The 26183-nt window shown below is 40.7% G+C and overlaps 1 protein-coding gene across 1 annotated transcript; it reads left to right on the top strand.

Moving 5' to 3' along the window:
* Window positions 1-1120: 1120 nt before the first annotated feature.
* Window positions 1121-19256, top strand: carm1l (coactivator-associated arginine methyltransferase 1, like). Its single transcript, XM_006802634.3, has 14 exons — window positions 1121-1251; window positions 4803-4929; window positions 5978-6106; window positions 6194-6348; window positions 6413-6517; window positions 6799-6909; window positions 9899-10076; window positions 10545-10635; window positions 13996-14077; window positions 16949-17034; window positions 17516-17605; window positions 17827-17964; window positions 18358-18447; window positions 18550-19256. Exons 1-14 carry the CDS (start codon window positions 1189-1191, stop codon window positions 18590-18592), a joined length of 1488 nt encoding a protein of 495 aa, XP_006802697.1. The 5' UTR covers window positions 1121-1188; the 3' UTR covers window positions 18593-19256.
* The last annotated feature ends 6927 nt before the right edge of the window (window positions 19257-26183 follow it).

Here is a 26183-nt window from a genome sequence, read left to right as displayed (position 1 = left end):
GACCAGGATTTACTTACACTGTGATTAGTCAATGAAAATGTCACAAAGACATCAACATAATCATTTTAATCATACTAATAAATAGAGGTGGGAATCACCATACATCCCACGATACGATATTATCACAATACTTAATGCACGATACGATATTATTGCAATTTTTTAAAATATTTTGCGATATTCAGATTCTGTACATAAAGGTAAACTTTATCAATATTCATTTTATCTAATATCAAAGTCTCACACTCAGTCTTTCTCTCGTTTCAGTTTGATTGTTGACAAACTGAACGGTTTGTATTACAGTCTAGTCCAACTTAACTGAATCAACCATCTGGTACAATTATAGCTATTCTGAACTATGCAGTTTATGAAAACTATGCAGCCCCTTCAGCAACTGAAGAATTTGAAAGTAAATTAAAACAAAATATAATTTTACATTAAATAAAAAAGTTTTAAACTTAATTAAAATAAAACATGTCTTAAATTAAAATAAGTAAACTGTCATGTTTATTGCTGCCAAAAACAAGTTAAACACATTTGGACAGTGAAGGAATGTCAGGATTCTTGCTCAGAAAAAGGATCAACATGCTCTGAAGTCAGAGCACAAAAACCTTTTTGTAACAAAATATCGATTTCTGCTGTCCCTGTATCCATACATTATTAGCAAACAAAATATCACCATGCTACACAGTATCCATTTTCTCCCCACCCCTAGTAATAAAGAGTTTTAACAGTTTATTTGATTAATTTAAAAATGTAAGAAGACTATTTTCACTATTGTCAAGTCACCATAAATCATATTTGTTTTATAAAAATGCAATAGTAATGATTCATGTCAACAGGATTTTAAAGAGCACAAATACACTTTCAGTGCGCGTCTTGTCCAAATCTTAAACGTGCAATACTGAATGCAGTATTCCAGTAAGTTAGTTCTGGAATACTGAATGCAGTATTCCAGTAAGTTAGTTCTGGAATACTGCATTCAGTATTCCAGAACTAACTTATACCACAATGTACAGCTGAGTCAGCGAGGCTACTGCTCAGATGTTATGTTAGTTGGTTAGTTCTACGTAATTTATGCTCCCTGCTGGACTCCCTGTATCCATCCCTCCTCCCTCTTTCTTCCTTCTATGCCTCCTCCTCCCTTTTTCTCTCTTTCCAAAGAGCAGCTTCCTTTTACACTGAAAAATGGAGGCGAGAAGTGATCATTCCCTGGCTTTCTCTGTCAGGGTCTTCACTCTGCAGGAAAAGGTGAGAGCTGAAGCATGGATACACATAGAGAGGTGATATTGGAGGTGACAGAGGTGACTCTTTCACCTTCAATAAAGTGTTTTGCATGCATTGGCTACTATAGCTGTAATTCTGCATGAATGCAATCTGCTATTGCTGTGGAAGTGAAAGCAAACAGGCTGCAGCTGTTGAGAACGTAGGATCAGCTGTGTTTAATTCTAAAAAACGCCTTTTTATTTATTATCGAACTGTTAAGAAGAACAATTACACAAGAACTGAAAATCAGTGAAAGTTTCTGTTCAAATCCTCATCAGTACAAAGGAGGTCTGGAGAGTCGTCGATGTGTGTCTACAGTCATCTGTAAAAGTCAGCAGAGGCTCTGTCATCTTTTTGCAGTTAAACCAGTTTAGCCAGATGTTTGGGGAGGTTGTAAAGGGAGGTTGTAAATGTTGTAAATGTAAATGAGTATTGTAATAGTTCAGTGCAGTGAAAGTATTCACAGCACTGAACTATTACAATACTCTGCAATGATAAAGTGAAAATGTTGCTTAAATTCAAATTTATTTAAAAAATGAAACAAACAAACAAATGATTTTACATGTTTATATGTATGCACAACCTTTGCTCAGTACTTTGTTATATACTTTTGCTACATTTGGCTGCAATTACAGTCTCAAGTCTTGCATGTGATGCTTCAAGCTTAGCTGGTTTGTTGAACCTCTCAAGCTCCATCAGGTCGATGGGGAGTGCTGGTCCACAGCTGTTTTCAGCTCTCTCCAAAGATGATCCATAGAGTTCAGTCTTGTGCCTGACGGGAAAACATTACTCCAATGTGAACACAAGTAGTGGACAGTTGGCAATACTGCAGGACTAAAGTGCAGACGTTTTCTTAAGCTGAGACTACTTGGGTCATCTATCCATGCAGAAAATCCCTCTTCCAGAGCTCCTGTTCAGTGACATCTACCTGTATCTCGTAGAGCAGCGGTCCCCAACTTTCTTGCGCCAGGGACTGGTTAATGTCCAACAATAATTTCACGGACTGGCCCTTAAGGTGTCGCAGATAAATACAACAAAATAAAACCAGTACCAAAAAAAGTTAGTTATTCATAACACACGGGAAAGACCCAGGGAAACCGACTTAACGATAAAAATTATATATAAAAAAAAAATAACGCTAAAAAACAATAAATACCCTAAAAACCATAAATTTCAAACCGGAGCCTCAACTGTCGCGGTCCGGTACCAAACAACTCACAGACCGGTACCGGTCCATGGCCCGGGGTTGGGGACCGCCGTCCCTTACCTTACTCTGCTGCCAAAATGAAAGCTTTCAAAGTACCAACGGCAGCATGCATTCTCGGCGTTGTCGGGTAAATGATGGCGCAATGTCAAAGGCTGAAGAAGAAGAAACTGCTCATTGTTAAAGCAAGGTTAAACTAACAGATGCACATAAATCTTACGTCTTGTTGACTTGAACATTTACAGTATAGGGCCTGAAAATTCCAGTAGTGTTAATTTGTCATATTAATGTCGCTTTATAACAGCAAGGTTGACAGAGTATTTTTTCCAGTGTCAGGTAAATCATTCCTACAGTTTAAATGAGCCTGACAGCCGGTGTTACTGTGGAGAAGCAGGGATCGGTGCAATATGGCCTGTAAGGCAGGGTTAGGAGTAGGGATGGGTATCGTTTAGGTTTTATCCGATACCGGTGCCAAACCGGTACTTTTGAAACGGTGCCGGTGCTTAAACGGTGCTCAAACCGGTGCTTAAAGAATGGAAAACACAAACTTTGTCCAAAAACCTCTCATGTTCAGCTGTTTTTTTGTAAAAAGATAACAATGTTAGCCTTTTCTGCAGCTATGGGGCATATATGGTATCACTCTTGGCTGGAAGCAGCTTAAACAATGGAAAAAACACTAACTTTGTCCAAAAACCTCTCATGTTCAGCTGTTTTTTTGTAAAAAGATAACAATGTTAGCCTTTTCTGCAGCTATGGGGCATATATGGTATCACTCTTGGCTGGAAGCAGCTTAAACAATGGAAAAAACACTAACTTTGTCCAAAAACCTCTCATGTTCAGCTGTTTTTTTGTAAAAAGATAACAATGTTAGCCTTTTCTGCAGCTATGGGGCATATATGGTATCACTCTTGGCTGGACGCAGCTTAAACAATGGAAAAAACACAAACTTTGTCCAAAAACCTCTCATGTTTAACTGTTTTCCACTTTTTCTTTGGTCATTTTAGCCTTTTTGTCCAGGGTGAAGGGAGTATCTGCCATCAAACAAGAAGACAGCCGCATGTAGCTATGATGGTGTTTGCTAGTTCACCTTACATGCATTAATGTAATAACGTGGTTAGCCTACTCAACGTAAATTACACACGAACAACATGAAGCTACTCACGCAGAGAAGAACGGCTGCTGCTGCATCATCATCCTCATCATTTCTGCTACACTGGCAGGGCTAGGGGCCAGGACTCTCCTCTTCGGGTTTTTGGGGGATGTTGCTAACTCCGGGTCGATAACAGGCACCACACCCGCAGTAGATGTGCTCGGTGTGAGGTCTCGCAGCAAGCTATCAAATACGGCGCATTTCTCGGCTTTTAAAAAAACGCTATGCGTCGCCAGGTGTTTCATCAGATTTGAGGAGTTACCTCCTTTGACAGTATCACAGTATCAGCTTAAAGCACTTGTTGCAGCTGCTGAGTTTGCATCTTTTGCTGTGAAGTACAGCCAGACTTTGACCGCTTCACCTTGGACATTTTTAATCTGTAGCTCTGCTCTAAAAGAACGTACGTACCTGGACCCGCCTACTATCCACGGAAACGTAAAATGATTGGCTGGAATCTAAAGTGTATCACAGCTCAGGAAAAAAAGCACCGAAATGTGCGCTGCTTTTCGGTCTGGTTACTACCGTTTATGTCAGAAACGGTGCCATCATGGCACCGGATACCGGTACCCATCCCTAGTTAGGAGAGGTGTGTTCACATGTTAGTGCCATGGTCGACGCCATTCTGGTAGCTATAAATAAATGCTGAGTAGTGCATAGCACAGCAGCTATCTGGAATTTTGGTCAAGTTAAACCCAAAACTGTTCAAAGGATGGCTGGAGGGCAAAGCACTGCAGCACTTTTTGCCCACAAGCTGGGCGTGTCCCTGTAGCTCTGGCATCACATGAACATTTGACTGGAGTCTGGGTCCTGGCTGGACCACTCACTGACGTCCCTGTTTTTGCAGCAAAAACAAACATTCCCACAGCATGATGCCGCACCACCATGCTTCACTGTAGGGATTGCATTGGCCAAGTGCATCAGAACGACCAGCTGAACCTTTGAAAGTGGAAATTCCCACCATGGCATTTCCCATCACTGAAATCGCCGTGGTTGAGAATTTATCCAGTGAACAAAAGCAAAAACTTTATATAGTTTTGTCCGTGCAAGATAGATATTGTTTTTTCTGTTCAGTTAGCAAATTCTGCTCCATAACTAATAATGCAGTGATACATAATGCAGTTTGCTTGTAGGCAAACGTAAGATCTAGAAGACAGAGCTGAACACTTTGCTGTGGTTCTGAAGGAGGAGCAGGTTCAAGGAGAGGTGAGCAGAGGCCAGCACGTGAACGTGTGCGGACAGAGAAACGACCAAGAACTCACTCTTCATCTCACCACAGGACAGGAAGTTCAGCAGATAACTGTGCAGGATGGTAAGTACGCAAGGAAACACATACACAAATATACAAACACACTGTGTTTGCTTATACCAGTGCTTAGCTGCAGTAATAGCAGAAAGTCAGTTAGTAATTGAAAGTATGTATTTATATAAAAATATCATCAGGCAACAGAAGGTGGTTCTGACTTTACTTTACTGCTCTTGTATTGAAGTTTGTGTCCCAGTGCAGGTGGGTCACACATCGGCTGTAACACGTTGCATGTGAGTGGGTCGCATTAGCAGTTTATGTTTTTTGTTTAAGTTCATGGAAATATGTTGCTCTGCCTCGTATTTAGTTTTCCTCAGTGATGTTTCTGAGGTCTTTATGGGTTTTGGTTCAGTTCAAGCTCACTTAGGTGGCCCAGCCAGTGTTTCATCTAATGAATCATTCTTCCTAATCCTGAGTCACCTGGAAGCCCTTACAGCAGCCTTCATGGTGAACAAGTCAAAAGGACAGACCAGCATAGACCTTGTACAGTGAACGGCCAGCAAAACCTCGCGCCACACATCAGTCAGTCGACTTCCATCCTCCCCTCTGATTCACAAGGTCGCCCCTGCTTCTGTGCAGTCCCAGAGGGGAGATGAAGAAGAAGAAGCTGAATACTGCACCATGTGTGGTGTCAATGCAGTCATTATGACGTGTTCTTTAAATGACTCACAGCTGCTGATCTCAGTGACGTTCGGTGTAAAGAGAAGAGAGCATAGTGCGTCCCCCTCAGATACGGTGTGAATCCAAGTCCACACTGGGGTCAAAGGAGCTTGCAAAGAAAAGCGTCTGGACTTCTTTAAGTTGCTTGAAGACGTTTCACCTCTCATCCGAGAAGCTTCTTCAGTTCTGCTTCTCGGATGAGAGGTGAAACGACTTCAAGCAACTCAAAGAAGTCCAGACGCTTTTCTTTGCAAGCTCCTTTGACTACAATGACCTGGATGACTGAGAACCTTCACAGACAAGTCCACACTGGTAATCACTAAGGTTGTACCAAGGCACTTAAAAAACCCTGTGGATACAAGTCTTACTTTTTTAAATGTCCTCGTGTTTGCAGCCAACGAAGCATTGGTTTTCCAGTTTACTGTTTCCGAGGAGATGGACTGCTGCCAGGTTGGAGGTCAGTCCTTCTTAGTCACCAACAACAACAACTTCAGTCTTCTGCTGCAGTTCAAAACTCCAGCTGGTTTGTAGAGTATATCCTATAATAATTCAAACCATGAGAAGTTCTGATTTGTAGGATGCTGAAACAAACTTGTCTTTGACTCTTCAGATATGCAGAACTTCCAGAGATTACTGAAGACCGAGGAAAATGAAGAGAAGGGGAAAGGTTGGACTGAAGTACCACAGGGAGGCAAAGAGGATGCAGAGAGAGGACCAACAGTGTTTAACAAAAGGATTGAAACGAACCCTGCACAGTGCTACCAGGTAACCGAACAAGAATTCGAACCTTAAACCTTAAACATGGTTTAATGCTTCCGTGTGTTTGCAGTTCCACAGTTGTCTGAGCCAGCAGCAAAGCCTGCTTCAGGACTACTTGAGGAATGCCACCTATCAGAAAGCCATCTTAGTCAATGAGGCTGACTTCAGAGACAAGGTGCACTTCTATGAATGGACAGTGTTATAGCACGTTATTAATTATGTCTATAAGGTCCATACAGTTTATTACACTGCTGTGAAAACGTGTGTTCCCATTTCCTGGTTTCTTATTGTTTCCATATAAACTCTTGTGCTCTTGCCGAAAAGCTGTCTACAGTTTGAACCGACAATTTGCTTTGTGACACTTTCAGTTCTTCTTCTTTTCACTTTGGTCTGAGGTTTTCACTTTGACTTTATTATGGGAGGTTTGACTTGGCGTCTGCTTTCTTGTCTCTGTAGGTGGTTCTGGATGTGGGCTGTGGTTCTGGTATTCTGTCTTTTTTTGCAGTCCAGGCAGGGGCTGCCAGAGTGTATGCTGTTGAGTCCAGCCCTATGGCCAAGTATACACAGGTCAGCGTGGTTAATTCTGTTACCGTTTATATTGTTTTCCTTAGCTGTGCAGGTTTAACTCTTTGTTTATGTTTGGAAACCTTTCTTGCAATAATGAAGCCATTGTTTAGCATTCTCTAACTAACCTACAAGCATAATTTGAAGTGTGTAAGAGTTAAAGAAATGAAGGGCCTGGATTACAGTTTACATGCATTTTAGCTTTGATAAAGTCTTAAGTGAGACGAGAGTCATGCGTGCAAGCACATGGGGCACATACATGAGATGCAGAGCGTGGCATTCTCAGGAGTTAATGGATTGCTTCAACATGTGGCCAAGAGTTTAGTAGGATAGGGGCTGCAGAACGCTGCAGCACACAGTACAGACTTACACCGGTGCTGATACATTCGTAACTGAAACAATACTACTGTCATGCAAAAGTGTTTTTAAACACGTAATCAGACAGGAACAGCTCTTTGTAAAAACTCTTTGGGTTAAATAATTAATGCAAACTTTAACAACAGGAGACTTTCTGTGTCTGCATGGATTTCCTCCAAAGATTCTGACATCCTACCACAGTTAGAAGACATTCATGTTAGGTGAACTGGTAATTACATGTTGGCCATGTACAGTGGCTTGCAAAAGTATTCGGCCCCCTTGAACTTTCCCACATTTTGTCACATTACAGCCACAAACATGAATCAATGTTATTGGACTTCCAGGTGAAAGACCAACACAAAGTGGTGAACACGTGAGAAGTGGAATGAAAATCATACATGATTCCAAACATTTGTTACAAATAAATAACTGCAAAGTGGGGTGTGTGTAATTATTCAGCCCCCTGAGTCAATACTTTGTAGAACCAGCTTTTGCTGCAGTTGCAGCTGCCAGTCTTTTAGGGTCTGTCTCTACCAGCTTTGCACATCTACAGACTGAAATCTTTGCCCATTCTTCTTTGAAACAGCTCCAGCTCAGTCAGATTAGATGGACAGCGTTTGTGAACAGCAGTTTTCAGATCTTGCCACAGATTCTGGATTGGATTTAGACACCAGACAGGTCAGGGATAAAGTTATTGAGAAATTTAAAGCAGGCTTAGGCTACAAAAAGATTTCCCAAGCCTTGAACATCCCACGGAGCACTGTTCAAGCACTCATTCAGAGATGGAAGGAGTATGGCACAACTGTAAACCTACCAAGACAAGGCCGTCCACCTAAACTCACAGGCCAAGAGGCCCATGGTGACTCTGGACGAGCTGCAGAGATCTACAGCTCAGGTGGGGGAATCTGTCCACAGGACAACTATTAGTGGTGCACTGCACAAAGTTGGTCTTTATGGAAGAGTGGCAAGAAGAAAGCCATTGTTAACAGAAAACCATAAGAAGTCCTGTTTGCAGTTTGCCACAAGCCATGTGGGAACACAGCAAACATGTGGGGGACGCAGCAAACATGTGGGGGACGCAGCAAACATGTGGGGGACGCAGCAAACATGTGGGGGACGCAGCAAACATGTGGGGGACGCAGCAAACATGTGGGGGACGCAGCAAACATGTGGGGGACACAGCAAACATGTGGGGACACAGCAAACATGTGGGGGACACAGCAAACATGTGGGGACACAGCAAACATGTGGGGGACGCAGCAAACATGTGGGGGATGCAGCAAACATGTGGGGGACGCAGCAAACATGTGGGGGACGCAGCAAACATATGGGGGACGCAGCAAACATGTGGGGACACAGCAAACATGTGGGGGACGCAGCAAACATGTGGGGGATGCAGCAAACATGTGGGGGACACAGCAAACATGTGGGGGACACAGCAAACATGTGGGGGACGCAGCAAACATGTGGGGGATGCAGCAAACATGTGGGGGACACAGCAAACATGTGGGGGACGCAGCAAACATGTGGAAGAAGCTGCTCTGGTCAGATGAGACCAAAATGCAAAACGCTCTGTGTGGAAAACTAACACTGCACATCACTCTGAACACACCATCCCCACTGTCAGATATGGTGGTGGCAGCATCATGCTCTGGGGGGGCTTCTCTTCAGCAGGGACAGGAAGCTGGTCAGAGTTGATGGGAAGATGGATGGAGCCAAATACAGGACAGTCTTGGAAGAAAACCTCTTGGAGTCTGCAAAAGACTTGAGACTGGGGCGGAGGTTCAGCTTCCAGCAGGACAACGACCCTAAACATAAAGCCAGGGCAACAACGGTTTAAAACAAAACATATCCATGTGTTAGAACGGCCCAGTCAAAGTCCAGATCTAAATCCAATCGAGAATCTGTGGCAAGATCTGAAAACTGCTGTTCACAAACGCTGTCCATCTAATCTGACTGAGCTGGAGCTGTTTCAAAGAAGAATGGGCAAAGATTTCAGTCTGTAGATGTGCAAAGCTGGTAGAGACAGACCCTAAAAGACTGGCAGCTGCAACTGCAGCAAAAGCTGGTTCTACAAAGTATTGACTCAGGGGGCTGAATAATTACACACACCCCACTTTGCAGTTATTTATCTGTAAAAAATGTTTGGATTATGTATGATTTTCATTCCACTTCTCACGTGTGCACCACTTTGTGTTGGTCTTTCATGAGGAAGTCCAATAAAACTGATTTATGTTTGTGGCTGTAATGTGACAAAATGTGGGAAAGTTCAAGGGGGCCGAATACTTTTGCAGGCCACTGTAGCTTGTAGGCTAAAGTACTTTAGTACTCCATTCCTGAGTCAAATGAGTTTAATAAACCGTAGCTAAAGTCCTGTTAACAAAACCTGAGAAAACTATAAGTTTATTTGGAGACAAACTTCTCTACAAAGCGGGTTCACAATGGCTAAAATGATTAATTATTATGAAACAAATTCATAATGACTGGGATACAAACACAAGACAAAATAGGAACGTCTGCTAACATGTTTCCAGAGTGTTGCACAGTACAGCATGTGGTACAGTGTCCTGGTGCTACAGAGTGAAGTTAATATTCTTTAACAGTCATGCAGTCTTTCTTTCTGTCTCCTGTTCAGATCCTGGTGGAGGATAACCGTCTCTCTGAGCACATCAGGGTCTTTGAGGGGGAGATGGAGCAGGTCACTCTTCCTGACATGGTGGATGTCATCATCTCTGAGCCCATGGGTTACATGTTAGTTAACGAAAGGCTCATGGAGAACTTCTTGTTTGCCAGGCGATGGCTCAAACCCAATGGTAGGAATCCAGATATTGAGGTTAAACTATGTTTTAATGTAATGAGGCATCATTTGTATAACCCACTGTTGATGTGATTAAAAACACTGAGAAAAAGAAGATCTTTGTTCTAAGTGGTACCTCAAAAAGTGCTGAGCAGGGCTGGACTGATCAGTTCTTCAGCTCAGTGCATTTTCTTTACATGAGAGGAACAACAAATGAAAGCTGCTGCTGTCACTTTATTGGTGGAAGTAATAAACAGCAATGCAGTGAAACCTTGATTTCCTGTTTTTCTAACTGACAAGCTTTGGTTCGATGTTATGGTGAAAGCTGACAGAAGCTCATTGCTGAAGCAGTTTTATGAAACTGTTCTTGTGGATATTTGCAGCCCCGACATTCTGCAGTGAACAGGAGCTACTTTATCTTCCTCTGTTAGCGTTTTTGTCTTTCACTTATTCATCTTCTCTGCCTTTCTATTATTATCCACAGGTGTGATGTTTCCCTCCTGTGGAGACATTCACGTGGCTCCTTTCAGTGATGACCAGCTGTACTTTGAGCACTACGCACGGGCCAATTTCTGGTCTGTCACTCACGCACAGACGCACAGACATAACTCCTGAGGACACGAACACACCGGCTCCTTTTTATATCTCACACGTTTGACAGGCAGGCTGTGAAACAAACTGGATTTGGGTTTTTTTGTATCCATAAAGAAAGCAGGAAAAGTCAGAAGCTGAAGAGGTACGGGACATATAGTAGGGTGCAAACGAGGGAAAAACAAGTCAAACTGAGGGCTTAAATATGCACAGGAGGTGATCAGAGAGAAAACACAGCTGGGAAAACAATGCACTGGTGAACTGAACCGGACCAACGAGACAGAAGGGGAAGTAAAACCAAATGCACAAAAAAAAATCTAAATAACACATAGAAAGTAATATTGCTGTACCCTCAGAGTGAGTGAGATCGGTTTTAGTAGCAAGAAGGAAATGATCTTTTTGCACAGAGACACAGCGTGCTTAATAAGATGGTGCAAAAAGCTCCGTTTGGTCAACCTCACAAACTAGGACGAGTGGATTTGTACACAATGAAACGGCTGGTAATGCACAGATGCAAAGTTATCAACGGTTCCACCCTCGTGCAATAAAGGACGTATTTTGACAGCTAATCATCTACACAAGGCGTGAGGGTATCCATGGCAGTTTATGTTGAAACAACAACTGTAATCTGCGTATTAGCACAAATTCCCAAATAGAATTGTTTTCTCAAAACAGTATTTAAACCTTATTCTCTGAAACACAACTGGACCCTAGTCTTGACCTTCTGATTTATTTTGTCTTTTAACCCCAAACCACAAACATTTAAGCTAACGCAGGAATATTTCTGATCACCTAGACCAGCGGTCCCCAACCCCCGGGCCTCGGACCGGTACCGGTCTGTGAGTCGTTTGGTACCGGTCCATGAGAGTTGAGGCTCAGGTGTGAAATGTTTAGTTTTCAGGGTTTTTATCGGTTTTCAGCGTTATTTTGTTATCGTTTTTATCGCTAACTCGGTTTTCCTGGGTCTTTTCACGTGTGTTATGAACAGTGTTGGGAAGGTTACTTTTAAAATGTATTCCATTACAGATTACAGATTACATGCCCCAAAATGTATTCTGTAACGTATTCCGTTACGTTACTCAATGAGAGTAACGTATTCTGAATACTTTGGATTACTTAATATATTATCATGCTGTTTACAACTACATGAATGTACTATTGCTGTGATTTATTACTGTTACTGAAGGTCCGCGGCTCCGAACCGTAGTAAAGGGACCTCTGGCTAATACGGTGGGTTCTGTGTCGGCTCGTAGCTGAAAACTAGCTTTACTTTGTTGTCTGGGTCAACTTTGCTAGCAGAGACAGAGAGAGGCGTTGAAAGGCTGCTCCAACAGAACTTATTGTTTCAGAGGAAAACACGAACACGGTGTACAGTCGAGTCTTAATAGCTTACTTACAGCTGGGCTCGTCAGGCTCTCTTCTTGGCTGCAGTGGTTATTATTATATTTACATGCTTCCAGCTCCCGATTCTGCCTGTTAGCTTAGCACAACAACAACAAAAAGGCCTCTCTCACCCAGGAAACACGCAGAGAGAGAGCGTCACCCTGTAACCATGGCAACCGTAACGCTGCCTGGAACAACAGAACGTAGCTGTCAAACAAAACCCAAACAGTCCTGACCCGCCACAATATGAAACAGGGAAGTACCGCCGTGTAATCCATTTATTTCAACAAAGTAACTGTATTCTAAATACCACCTTTTTAAACGGTAACTGTAACAGAATACAGTTACTCATATTTTGTATTTTAAATACGTAACGGCGCTACATGTATTCCGTTACTCCCCAACACTGTTTATGAATAAATCTTCTTTTTTTTGGTACCGGTACTAGTTTTATTGTGTTGTATTTATCCGCGACACCTTAAAGGCCGGTCCATGAAAATATTGTCGGGCATAAACCGGTCTGTGGCACAAAAACGGTTGGAGACCGCTGACCTAGAGCCATCATTTCATCTTAACACAGGGAGAAATATACTTTGAAGAAACAAAAAAGGAACAGAAAGAACTTTTATGATGAGACAGCATGCCTTTCTTGTTTTTATAACATTTGTGATTCATTTGTTTGATGTGATATTGGACAAAGTGGAAAACGACATGAATACCAGAGGTCATACAGGAGACTCTGAGCACCTGACTCATGTGGATACAGCCCTCATTACTGGGCCCTCAGGCCTGATCATTGCTCGTATGTACCAGCGTGCTTTGGCCAGTTCACAGAACACGTTTTTAAGATTTCTGACGTCATTTAAAGCTCTGGTGACGATCGTGCCTTTGATGTGTTCAGCCTGCAAACAATACCACCTCTGTTTTGGAGTTTGCATGTGCATGCATGCACACCACCATGTGTGTGTGTGAGTGCTGCTGTGCTTCCCCTCACTGCTTCACCACTATGTGCCGGTCAGGCTCCGTCAGTACTGAGGAATGACTGTAAACGTTTTCCATCAGTTTCTACTTCCCTCACTTTTCAGCAGTAGAAGAAACACATTTGACAATTTTAATCTTTGTAATCACATTTACAACAACTTTAATTATTCTCTGAAGTTCTGCATGATTTCCTGTTTTTTGGGGGGTGGGGTTGTGTATTTCTCATTTCTGATCCAACAAACTGAAATATTAGACAAAGTTAACACAAGTGAACACAAAATGAAGGCGTTTATTATTAAGGGGAAAAAATCGAAGCCTTCATGGCCCTGAGGGTCTGGTCTGGAGGACTGGCTGTGGTAACTGGAACCATGAATTCTGCCAAAACATACTGAAGGAGTCCGACATCTGTTCGTGACCCTGACTCTACAGCAGGATAATGATCCAAACACATCAGCAAGCCCACCTCTGACTAGACCCTCCAAAGTCTTCATTCTGTTTTTCTTCAACCATCCAAAATCCTGAGTCCGACTGACATGTTGTCATGACCTTAAAAATACCCCGCAACGTGGCTGAACCACAACCATTCTGCAAAGAGTGGGTCTAAATTCCACTCTAAAACATTCATTGCCAGTTATGACAAACATTCGACTGCTGTTGTTGGTGCTCAGCGTGGCCCAACCAGTCATTAGGTTGGGGGGGGGTAATTACTTTTGTAGGTTGTAGATGTAGATTGTTTTACACCTTCATTCAGAAACTGCATGTTGTGTTTACTTTTGTTTTATCTAAATGGGAAAAAAGGAAGAGGGCAAACCTTTTCTACACCACAGTATATATAAGCTATTGTTAAATATTTTGCTCAGACTAATTGAGCTGCATTTAGAAACTGAGGGGTAAACTTACAGGTACAGTGTAACCACCAGTTGTGCCAATCAGTTGACTGCACATAACTTGATGTCTGCTCTTTACGTGTTTCCCTTTAGGCAGCAGAGGAGCTTCTACGGCGTGAACCTGAGTGCTCTTCACAATGCTGCGGTGGAGGAGTTATTCAGGCAGCCTATAGTGGTATGGTGCACTGTATGATACAAAACAGACACATAGATGAATAGAAAATGTGTAATAAACATTAAATTAGCACAAAAAGTAAGGATATTTGTGATCTTAGATGGTGCCACATATGTAAGGAAAATGCATTAGTGGGTTGCACCCATGAAAAACGTGCCAAATCTGCGCTACCATGTCCAGTCAGCTTGTTGTATGATTGACTCTTGTTTTGAGCTTCTGGTCCATGCTAACAGGTGGCTGACTGGTGCCTGATTATCAGGACCTGCTAGCATGGACCCGTTTCAACAGTCAGTAGATATCTTATCCAAGCACGACACATTTGGCTGATTTGGCAACTACAATTTGGTCTTCTGCAAAATCAAGTTGCAGCATTATTTCAAGTGAGCCCTAGCACCATCTCTAAATTGAAGGTGAAGTTTCATATAATGGGAGGTGTCAGAGACAGTCCATGAGCACTGAGTCCAGATTCTGCCTGTGGCGGTTGGATCATGGCGTCAAAGTGCTCTTCGATTCGAGTCCTAACCAGGCCTGATCGTATTTAGCATTGAGTTTGGACGAGATCAATCATGCTCAGGGTTTTATGGTCATCAATGCCAAATGCTGTGTTAAACTCACTCCACTTTGAGCAATGAAAATCGTTCTCACAGATGGGTCATTGGCTTGAACCCAGAGACCATCATGAGTTTTACTGAACAGGCTGAACCAGGCAGGGAATAATATGGTCAGCATGTGATTAGCTTTTTCAATTGACTGCAGATCAATTCCCAGTTGTTTTGATTGTCTTCCTCGTCATGTTATGATAAAAACAAAAGACAAAGCTGTTTTTTTGAGGGCTCATTGGATAATATTGTCAGAATCGTGGAGTCCAAAGAGTGTGAGGACCCAAAAGCAGACAAAAGCAGGTAGATTGTGTTGAACACAAAGCAAGCCATTTGTTAGACTGATGGAAAAATACTAAATAAAAGGTGAAATGCAAAATATTAAAGGGGACTTAAAAACCTCTACAAACAGAAACCTAAACTGGGAGTGAACACGATTGGATGGGAGAACTGAAGCTGGGAGACATCAGAGCAATGTTCCCTCTAAGCTGCACACGTGCACAATTGTGGGCACGGTCTCTGCGCACAGATAAAAAATCTAACCTGAATTGAAATTAAAATAAAAACTTCAACAATCCTGTTCTGCAGTGTTAGTCAGTGACTGGCTGCTCCTGTATGGGATCAGAACGATGCCACCTTATCCCAAAGTCCAGCCAATGATGCGATTCACATTCGTATATACGCAGCTGATCAACGTGGTTGACTGACAGCGTCCTTATGTGCAACACCGGTGTTTTAGCAAAGCGGCTGATGTGGAGTGAAGTTAATGACAACGTGTACAACCATTGGAGACGTGAGCAGGACAGACGAACAACTGACGGGAAAAGTGTGGACTTTGTACCAGTTTTTAAATTAGAGTTTAAAAGTTTTAGGAGTGACGGCGTGTTTGAGACGTGAGAGATTTGAGACGTTCAGCGCAAATCTTGTGTAGTGAGTGTGTAGTTAGCGTGTAGTTAGTGTGTAGTTAGTGTGTAGAGTAGTCAATAGTTTTGTTGTGTGTCAGAACAATGAGGCGACTGCTGAGTGTTACAGGTGTTACAGCAGTGACACATCTGCTGCTGTCAGGCCTGCAGGTATCAGGCTGTTGTTCTCCTTCATTTCAGAGTGGACAGAAATTATTTTTTGGAGTGGCACAAATAATTTGTGTGGCATCAGATTTGATGCAGAACAGCTGATTGTTCTGGAAATAGTTTGAAATGTTTGTTTAAAAACGCCTTGGCTGCATTTTTAGGTAAACAGCTGCAAAAAACTTAGTTTGCATAACTCAGTAACTTTTTGAAGAAGTAACTATATAATTAATTGCCCAACATTGGTCATTATTTACTGTATTTTGCAGACAGAGTTACAGACTCTCTCCCAGACCACAGACTCATCATACAGTCAGAGCTTTATTGGAGTTGAAGTTATTTTTCCTTCCAATAGTGTGAACATGCTGCAGGTCATGAACAAGATTATTTTAATATTCATTGTAAGTGGGCTAAAGCAGTTAATTAAAAGTAGTCTAACATAAATGCTGTAATCTGATTACTTTAATAAACATGTAACTTGGATGATTAGATGCTGGCATGACCACAGTGCACACGTCTGCTGTCGCTCACAGTGGTCCAAGCTCAGGGAGTTTGTGTGTTCAGACACGTGAAACATTAGAGGGAACTTTGCATGAGGGGAAGGTGAACTGGCGGTCTGACAAAGGGAGCTGAAGGCAAGGTGCACAAAACAAACACAAAATAAAGCAGGAAGAGTGAAACCTGAAGAGGGAAAACACATATTCATAAACTTAATACAAGAGAACTGTCACCAGAGGGAAGGACACAAAACAAGGAATAAAGCTAAGGAAACTAGGAACTGAGAACTAAACACACTGAGGACTTCCTGAAGTATAAACATTACACAAAGCAGCAACCACAATAAGCTTTTCAATTTAAAACAAAAACATCAAAGTGATGCAAAATGCTGAACTCACCCAGGACCATGAATAATATGTTCCTCAACATAACTGAGCACTCTCTGTGCATGACATCAAAACAGGAAAACAAGGAAACGTCTATTGGACGAATGCGTCCACAGAGCCAGAAGTTCAAGTTCAAGCCTGAAGGCACAAAGAGAATCAAAGGAGCCCCGTGTGGACGAACACTTACTGTGACATTATTAATGTGTTCTCTTTTAATTTGTCATCACTCTGTGTGATAATTGTTGCTTGGGTAGTTTCTTTTTCCTCCTAAATGTTATACTCTCATGAAAAGATTGTAATAAATGTAAATGTTTGTTCCAGGACACATTCGATGTTCATATCCTGATGGCCAGGTCTGTCAAGCACTGCATCAACTTCATGGAAGCTAAAGAAGAGGATTTACTCAGGTTATACACTGAATCATATTTGATTGCTAATGCCTGATCAGGAACATTGTATCTACACCTCATCTATGCAGTGATTATGTCACATTATTGATGATTTAAGATGTGACTGGAATGGACTTATAGGCAGAAAACAGATAAGTGGTTACATAAATAAAAGAATCATACCTGAGTAAACACACAGCGTACATCAATTAACTCTAAGAATTCCTTTATGTTGGTTTTGTTATAGTGTGCTATAAATGATAGCTTTGCCATTTTATTTTTTAATGTTCAAAGTTGAATCATTGACTTACTTTATGATTTAATACTTTATTAAACTTTACATATGTTACTACTTAATGTTTTTAATGCTAGATAGTCCAAACAGTTTGACAAAAACACAAGTTAATGACATATTAACGAACACTGGATGCAAAAACACTTTTCTTATAATGTTTTTAACTATTTGATGAAAATTGAAAAACAAAATCTGTGTTTACAGAATAGAGATTCCCTTTGTGTTTACTCTGCTCCAGTCGGGTCTGATCCATGGACTTGCCTTCTGGTTTGATGTGGCCTACCTGGGATCCAAGTGAGTAATCCAATGCTTTCTAAGATTTAAAGAAGGATTTTCAATGCAGACCAAATGGAAGGATGCATGGAACGAAAATATGTTATAGCAACAGAAAAACTTTGATTATTCAAACACACAGAAAATTTGGATCTGACAAACAAAAGATTATGTCCCCCTCAGTAGGTATATTCACCTGAAGTCGTTCAGTATGGAGGTGATCTCTCTCACTCTCTTCGTAGGGCCACAGTTTGGTTCTCCACTGCTCCCACAGAGCCTCTGACCCGCTGGTTCCAGGTCAGATGTCTACTTCAGACGCCGCTCTTTGCCAAGCTTGGACAGACTTTGTCTGGGACAGTCCAACTGGCTGCTAACAGCAGGTATAGCTGTGCTGACCATAGGACTGCATTACCAATAGGGCAAAGAGGGAAAAGCAAAGGAGCCTTAATACCCTGCTTTAGTTCCACATGAGTTAGGTGCTTAAAGTGCTCGAGTTGCCAGGTGGACAAGTTTTCACAAGAAAAGAGAGAAACTCACAGAAAAATACATAATCAGCAAATTCAGACTGTCTTGTTACTTACAAATATAAATGATACAATATTTGCCCGTGAATTATCTGTCAGGTGCCTTCCTAATCACTTTTTATGTACCTTTGTGGGCATAAAGGCACTTATCGCAGACAAGTCAGTGGGGTTGGGGATCAAGAAAGGTTCAACAACAAGTTTTTCCCAGGTTACAGATTTCAACTTCAACCCTTATCTTTCTCACTCCAGACAAAGCTATGACATCCACATCACAGCTACAGTGGACCAATCAGGCTTCAGATCTGGGAACATCCTGGATCTCAAGAATCCTTTCTTCAGGTCACTTCTCTCTACTCTTTAATGCATACATGCTCATTATTTTGCTATAAAATTTGCCCATGAAACCTTGATTTGTTTCTTTTTGTTTGCTTTCAACTTCAGAAGTTACCCAAGTGGAAATCTTCAAAGTTCATTTTGTCAGTAGACCAAATTTAAACATGAGTACAATTTGTACAGTTCATGTAAGTTCTATGTTCATAAATATCCATCCATCCATCATCTTCTGTTTGTCTGGGCATGGGTCACGTGGGCAGCATCCTAAGCAGAGACTCCAAGACCTCCCACTTCCCAGCCACCTCCTTCAGCTTATCCAGGGGAACACCAAGCTTTCCCAGGCCAGCTGAGAGATGTAATCTCCCCCAGCATGTCCTGGGTCTTCTTGGGGCCTCCTTCTGCTGGGACATGCCCAAACACCTCACCAAGGAGGCATCCTAATCAGATGCCAGAACCACCTCAATTGGCTCCATGCTTCTACTCTGTGTCCCTTTCAAAAGACTGAACTCCTCACACTCTCTCTAAGGAGAGGCCAGCTACCCTTTGGAAAAAAATAATTTCTGGCACTTGTTTCTGCGTTCTTGTTTTTCTTTCAGTCACCATCCAGAGCTTGTGACCATAGGTGTGGATAGGGATGTAGATGGACCAGCAAAGCGACAGCTTAGCCTTCTACACTATGACAAACTGGTATAGCCCCAATCGCTCTGTCAGCCTCTTGTTTCCCTCTCCCCTCACTCAGGAACAAGACCCTAAGATATTTAACCAGCGCATCCAAATCACATGACCAATTTAAGATGACAGAGCAATAAGTTGCAGCCACCTTGAGTCTCCATTTCAACTTGTGTTGAAAATGTGGACTTCAAACTATATACCAGTTTTTAAATTGTGTTGATAAACCAGGTAAAACCAGAGTTATGATAAAAATAAATATGCAATGTTTTTTCCTGAATACTATCATAATGTTTACTGCAGGAAGAAGAGCATAAGAAAGAGCGAGACAGCGAGTTTTGAAATGTGAGAGGTTTGTGACGTTTAGTGTGTTTGGAGTGTGAAGGTAGTCTGTTGTCTTGTGTAGTTAGTATTTAGTGTAGTTGTCTGTTTTGTTTTGTGTGTCAAAATACCTCCTGCTTCCAGGCCTGCAGGTATCAGGCTGGTTATGTGCTCCTCTGTCTTATGGTGGACAGAAATGATTTTTTTGGAGTGGCACAAATAATTTGTCTTATTTGATACAAAACACCTGATTGTTCTGTAAATTGTTTTAAATGGTTACAAAAAAAAAATAACGCCTGATGCCTTGGTTTCATTTTTAGGAAAATAGTTGCATATAACTTTGTTGTCTGCAAAACTTGTGCATAGGTTTTTAAAATGTACAATTTCTATTTTCATTTTTAACAAAAAATAATTCATTAAACATGTTTGTGGTTTTTACAGTAAAATATATACATTTTTTACACTGACTTTATGTTTTATGTCTGATTTTAGATCAACTGTGTTAATAAAATTTGTCAAAATTGAAAAAATTCCTGTAAATTCAGACATGTGAGGTTGCGTTGATACCAAACAAGGCAAGATAAATAGTTTTTAAAGGTGAAATATAGAGGTAAAATCAAAGTAGTTTAAACAGCCAAGTATACCCTGGACCTCAGAGGGTTAAACTCCTCTACTTGGGGCAGCAAGTCATTCCTGACCTGAAGTGAGCACTATATACTCTTTTCTGGCTGAAGACCATGACCACCCCAGATCTCTATGTGATGTTGCAGAGACATGTCAACCAAGACAGCCCTACAACATCCAGAGGTTTTGGGGAACTCAGGGGGAACCTTGTCAAACCCAGCTACCAAGGAGCTGTTTAACTACCTCAGTGATCACGTCCCCAGTGATGGGCGGGTCTTCCCCTTGTCACTAGACTCTGCTTCCTCTACAGAAGGCTGTCTGTGAGATTGAGGAGGTCCTTGAAATATTCCTTCCACTGCCCAACTATATCCCCAGTTGAAGTCAGCACCACCCCACCTCTACTGCACAACCATGTAAGGGCAGCACTGCTTTCCCCACCTGCGCCATGTTGCACTTGTTCTACCCATCAGCTGGTGTCTCATGCCCTTATGGACATCCCTGTGTTTGAACATGGTCCTTGTTATTCACAAAAGTCAGAAAATCACTCGGGTTCAGATCAGGGAGGTCTTCTCCACCATCTTCACTGTTGCTGTCCATGTTTAGTGTTGAAGTCTCCCGGTAGGATGTTTCTTCAGGCTGTGCCCAGCCAGGACCCATGGGCTAAGGCCTGACCACCAGACACTCTCCCTTGAGCTCCATCCCAAGGCCTGGCTCCAGGGTAGGGCCCTGGTAATGCTTTGCAAGGCAGGATACACTGGTCCCTTGATTTTATTCTTTCCTTAGGGGTCAACTGAATTGCTCTTTGTCTGGCCCCTCACCCAGGACCAATTTGCCTTGGGAGACCCCTTCTGTTTATAAATAAATAAGATATTTTTTGTTTGTGTATGAAATTACATTTAATTAAAACAAAAGCACTTCTCCCTATGGAACGCCAGGACTGCCATAATGAATTAATTAAATACACCATTAAATAATTAATTAAATGTGTCAATAATTAATTAAAATGGGAAATAATTAATTAAATAAATAGTTATGACACATGTAATTAATTAATTATTGACACATTTAATTAATTATTTATGTATTTCACATTTTAATTAATTATTGACACATTTAATTAATTATTGACACATTTAATTAATTATTTATTGACACATTTAATTAATTATTTATGTATTTCACATTTTAATTAATTATTGACACATTTAATTAATTATTTAATGATATATTTATTTATTTCATTTTGGCAGTCCTGGCGCCTGGCTCTCATCATGAAATAATTTTATCTGTCAACCTCACCCATCAAACGCAGGGGGCGGGGTTAACGCTGCCCATGCAGCTTCTCTAACATTTGATTGGTTGCCGTGCAAAGTAAGTCAAAACAGGTCGATCCTAGATAATCGATTGCTTGTGTAGACTTGGGGCAGCCCGGTATCCCAGAATGCATTTCAAATCACAGGCAGCAATGTTGGTGGTGTAGTTTTAAAATAGCCCGTTTTTCTGTCACCAACTACACTTTTAACTGTGTTTTAGCCACGAATGTCGCGCTGTAATCTTCACATGTCGGGTCAGGTTGTCAACATAGAACATGTTTGTGCTCAGATGTTTTCAGAGATTTCAGTAGCTCTGCTAACAGTCAGCATGCAGAGTGCAACACGCCCACGTTACCTGGTGATAGTCACAGTTTAACTGGGCAGCCGGTGCTCGATATTACGCAACCTCAGCACATTTTTCTGCACAAGATAAGTAAATATAGTTTTTCCCGAGCGCAGAGCTGCTGGAGCTTGTTTCCCAACAGAGCACTTTATAGGCGAACCAGCTTTATCAGCGACTGATGTCCAATCACCGGCACACAGCTTTGAAACCTCACCTGAGTTTTAGCTCTCAGTGGTTAAACGCTGGACTTAATTCACTCAGGTTCTGTCTGTCGGGTCACGTTTACTCGCTGTTTTATTTACAACTGAGCAAATCAGTTTGGCTGAGGTTAAAGTTACGTTTCATAACTGCACAGTTTTACAGACGTTTAATGGTTCACTGGCACATGTGTTAGACTGAACTATTCGCTTTTCTTTATCTGGTGTGTTTTGGATTTAACAGTGAATTTTGAGATTAAACTGACTTTTAAAATGTTTTTATACAAAGAGGAAAGAGAAGGCGCATTTCCACCGAGAGGAGCAGAGTTTCCAACTACATGTTCATAATGCAGACTGCAACCTGGACAGAAATATTATATCATCTGTTTTTTAATAGGTTTTCTAAGCACCAGCGATCTGTTAGAATTTTTAGAGTTTACTTAACTAAAAATAAATAAGGTTAACATATAATTTGTGTGATTTTTTCTCTCTCTCTCTTTTTATTCATTTATTTATTTTTTTGCTTTTTCGGTCATGTTATGTTTAACTGTCAAAGGTTTGTTACAAACTATGAAACACATGGTGCAGACTTCTGGATGTTAGAAGAAAACTAATACTGCTAATAAGGCAGGAAGGTGTCCTTTAAAACTAAACATGTTAGTAGGACTTTACATCATAGTTTATGAAATAGCACGTGTATTTCAGTAATAACCTACTGATTTCAGTGTAGTAGTGAACAGTCACACAGCTCACGTGGGTGTTATCTGTGATACTCCTTAACTATAATTTATCCAAGTTAACTTCAGTTAACTCTGAGCGGCTGGATCGACGGAGGTCAGACAACAATTTTACATGTATGATCTTAAAACAGGACACAGCCATTATCCGTCCTGGCCTCATGTCAAATGTGAACGCAGACTGAGCTTTATATCTAATCTTCCTCTCAAACATTTAAACAGCAGCGAGTCTGCAGCTGAGGGAACACAAACTCAAATTGTCGGAACAGGTTTGCTCGTTTCTTGCGTTCATTTGGTGATTTATTAAATGTATAACTGTTATAACTGCTGAGTCTCTTACGCTGATGAAAATGCAGAAAACACAGATCACACCTGTTCAACCAATCGCTTTCATTCCACTTTAATTAAAATGTGAAATACATAAATAATTAATTAAATGTGTCAATAAATAATTAATTAAATGTGTCAATAATTAATTAAATGTGTCAATAATTAATTAAAATGTGAAATACATAAATAATTAATTAAATGTGTCAATAATTAATTAATTACATGTGTCATAACTATTTATTTAATTAATTATTTCCCATTTTAATTAATTATTGACACATTTAATTAATTATTTAATGGTGTATTTAATTAATTCATTATGGCAGTCCTGGCGTTCCATATCTCCCTAGATGGAGATCCAGTGCAGGTAACCTCTGCATGCTGTGGTAGAAAGTAAGTTGATCTTCAAAATCTCCATGTATAATTACCTTATATGCCTATATGTTGTCAATACAAACAAAGACAAACAGCTTTAAATAGCTTTATATAGGATTTTTATCACTTGGACCCTAGATTTTTTGACTCTAGAGAAGAGGTCAAATGTGACATGATATTTTAAATCTTTATACAGTACTTTCTATATGTTGTTAATACACACCACACTTACTGCATAAGAATTATAGTTTTCAAGCTGATGTATGAGGTTTTTTTCCTGAACAATAAAGCATTAAGTTGACTGTCACTTGGTGTTTGCTCTCTCTACGGTAGAGTATCACTTCCTGTTCCTGCTCAAACACAGTGGTGTTTCTGAGTAGCTTATCTGCTTAGCAATTTAATTAAAAACTTTTAGATAACTTCTTTTTTCAGAGTATAATCTTCACATGCTTCATCCGAAGCAAACTTTCTGTGTACTCACTACCTAACTTATAGCCAAAGTATTCACTCACTGTCTCTGAACTGTTTCGCTAGCTTAGCTTAGCTCGTAGCCGACCCCCCAAAATATGACTATCCAGAGTTGGGACCAGGAAGCAGAGTTGCAGTCTTACACGCCTCTCTGCAGCTTCTCTCCTCCTGCTACCCCCCCAAAACCCATCTCCATAGAGACTGTGTCAGCTTCCAAAAAGACAAAAAACCAACTAAAAACCAGCAACAAACAACTTAAACATAAACAATTACAAAGAAAGAACAATACAGTATCCACATCTGAACCAAAGAGTAAAACAGTGAAATGTGGATTATTAAATATTAGGTCTCTCTCCTCCAAGTCTCTGTTAGTACATGACTTAATAATTGATCAACAAATCGATTTACTCTGCCTTACAGAAACCTGGTTGCAGCAGGATGATTATGTTAGTTTAAATGAATCAACACCCCCGAGTCATTCTAACTACCAGAAATCTCGAAGCACAGGCCGAGGGGGAGGTGTGGCAGCAATTTTTCACACCAGTCTATTAATTAATGAAAGACCAAGACAGACTTTTAATTCATTTGAAAGCCTGATGCTTAACATTGTCCACCCCAGCTGTGAAACTCAGAAACCAGTCTTACTTGTTATCATCTATCGTCCACCTGGGCCTTACACAGAGTTTCTGTCTGATTTCTCAGACTTTATATCTAATTTAGTTCTGAGCTCAGATAAAATAATTATTGTGGGTGATTTTAACATCCATGTTGATGCTAAAAATGACAGCCTCAACATGGCATTTAATCTGTTGTTAGACTCAATTGGTTTCTCTCAAAATGTAAAAGAACCCACCCACCACTTTAATCACACTCTAGATCTTGTTTTAACATATGGCATAGAAACTGAACATTTAACAGTGTTTCCTGAAAACCCTCTCCTGTCTGATCATTTCCTGATAACATTTACATTTACAATAATTGATTACGCAGCAGTGGAGAGTGGACTTTATCACAGTAGATGTCTTTCTGAAAGTGCTGTAACTAAGTTTAAGAATATAATCCACCCACTGTTATCATCGTCAATGCCCTGTACCAACATAGAGCAGAGCAGCTATCTGAACGCTGCTCCAACAGAGGTCGATTATCTTGTTAATAATTTCACCTCCTCACTACGTACGACTCTGGATACTGTAGCTCCGGTGAAAACTAAGGTCTCTAATCAGAAGTACCTGACCCCGTGGTATAATTCTCAAACACGTACCCTAAAGCAGATGACTCGTAATCTGGAGAGGAAATGGCGTGTCACAAATTTAGAGGATCATCATTTAGCCTGGAGAAATAGTTTGTTGCTTCATAAGAAAGCCCTCCACAAAGCCAGAACAGCTTACTACTCATCACTGATTGAAGAAAATAAGAACAACCCCAGGTTTCTCTTCAGCACTGTAGCCAGGCTGACAAAAAGTCAGAGCTCTTTTGAGCCAACCATCCCTTTAACATTAACTAGTAATGACTTCATGAACTTCTTCACAAATAAAATTTTTATCATTAGAGAAAAAATTACCAATAATCATCCCACAGATGTAATATTATCTACAGCTACTCTTAGTACCATTGATGTTAAGTTAGACTCTTTTTCTCCAATTGATCTTTCTGAGTTAACTTCAATAATTACTTCCTCCAAACCATCAACGTGTCTTTTAGACCCCATTCCTACAAAACTGCTCAAAGAAGTCCTGCCATTAATTAATGCTTCGATCTTAAATATGACCAACCTATCTCTAATAATCAGCTATAATAATGCCAACATATTAAACGAACAATATTTGTCTCATATATATATAATACATCTATATATACACTGTCAAAGATACTTGTGAAGAGTGAAGATTTAAGGTGATAGGAAATATAAATAACTGCAGCTTGAATCTTTGACAGAGAGTTCAAGCTCACTGCTGTAATATCTCATAATAATCTGACAATAAATATAATATTGGCCATGTTATATTTACATTACCACAGTGAGAGGATTTTAGTCTCATGAACAACATTAGCTAATTGTTATTTACTAACTAATCTTAAATAACTGTTCAGTACAGAAATGAAGCCCAACAATCATGTTTTACAGTCCTGTGGTCTCAGCCTCAGATACTCAACTAATCAAAGTGAGGTCATAAAACATGAATGACCAACAAAACATTTTTCTCCTTCATTTCTGTCAATCAAAGCTGTAACATTTCTCGCGGTTAGTATCATGGTTGCTAGGCGACCTGAGCAGCGCGACGAAGGCTAGACCGTCCCATTTCACAGGCCTCGCACTTCCGCACTTCTCGTACTTATAGTACGCACCGTACGTAGTACGCGAACT

Source organism: Neolamprologus brichardi, chromosome 23 (assembly GCF_056152115.1).
Source record: "Neolamprologus brichardi isolate AB-2024 chromosome 23, ASM5615211v1, whole genome shotgun sequence".
In the NCBI taxonomy this organism is placed as follows: Eukaryota; Metazoa; Chordata; class Actinopteri; order Cichliformes; family Cichlidae; genus Neolamprologus; species Neolamprologus brichardi.
This window is presented reverse-complemented; position numbering and strand designations above follow the sequence as displayed.

What these genes read in the sequence shown, in the direction of transcription:
- carm1l (XM_006802634.3), top strand. Translation starts at nt 1,189, where the DNA reads ATGGAGGCGAGAAGTGATCATTCCCTGGCTTTCTCTGTCAGGGTCTTC. An exon ending in GTGGCCTACCTGGGATCCAA is followed by an intron (nt 17,606 to 17,826) that starts GTGAGTAATCCA and finishes CTCTCTTCGTAG; the next exon opens with GGCCACAGTTTGGTTCTCCA. An exon ending in CAACTGGCTGCTAACAGCAG is followed by an intron (nt 17,965 to 18,357) that starts GTATAGCTGTGC and finishes TTCTCACTCCAG; the next exon opens with ACAAAGCTATGACATCCACA.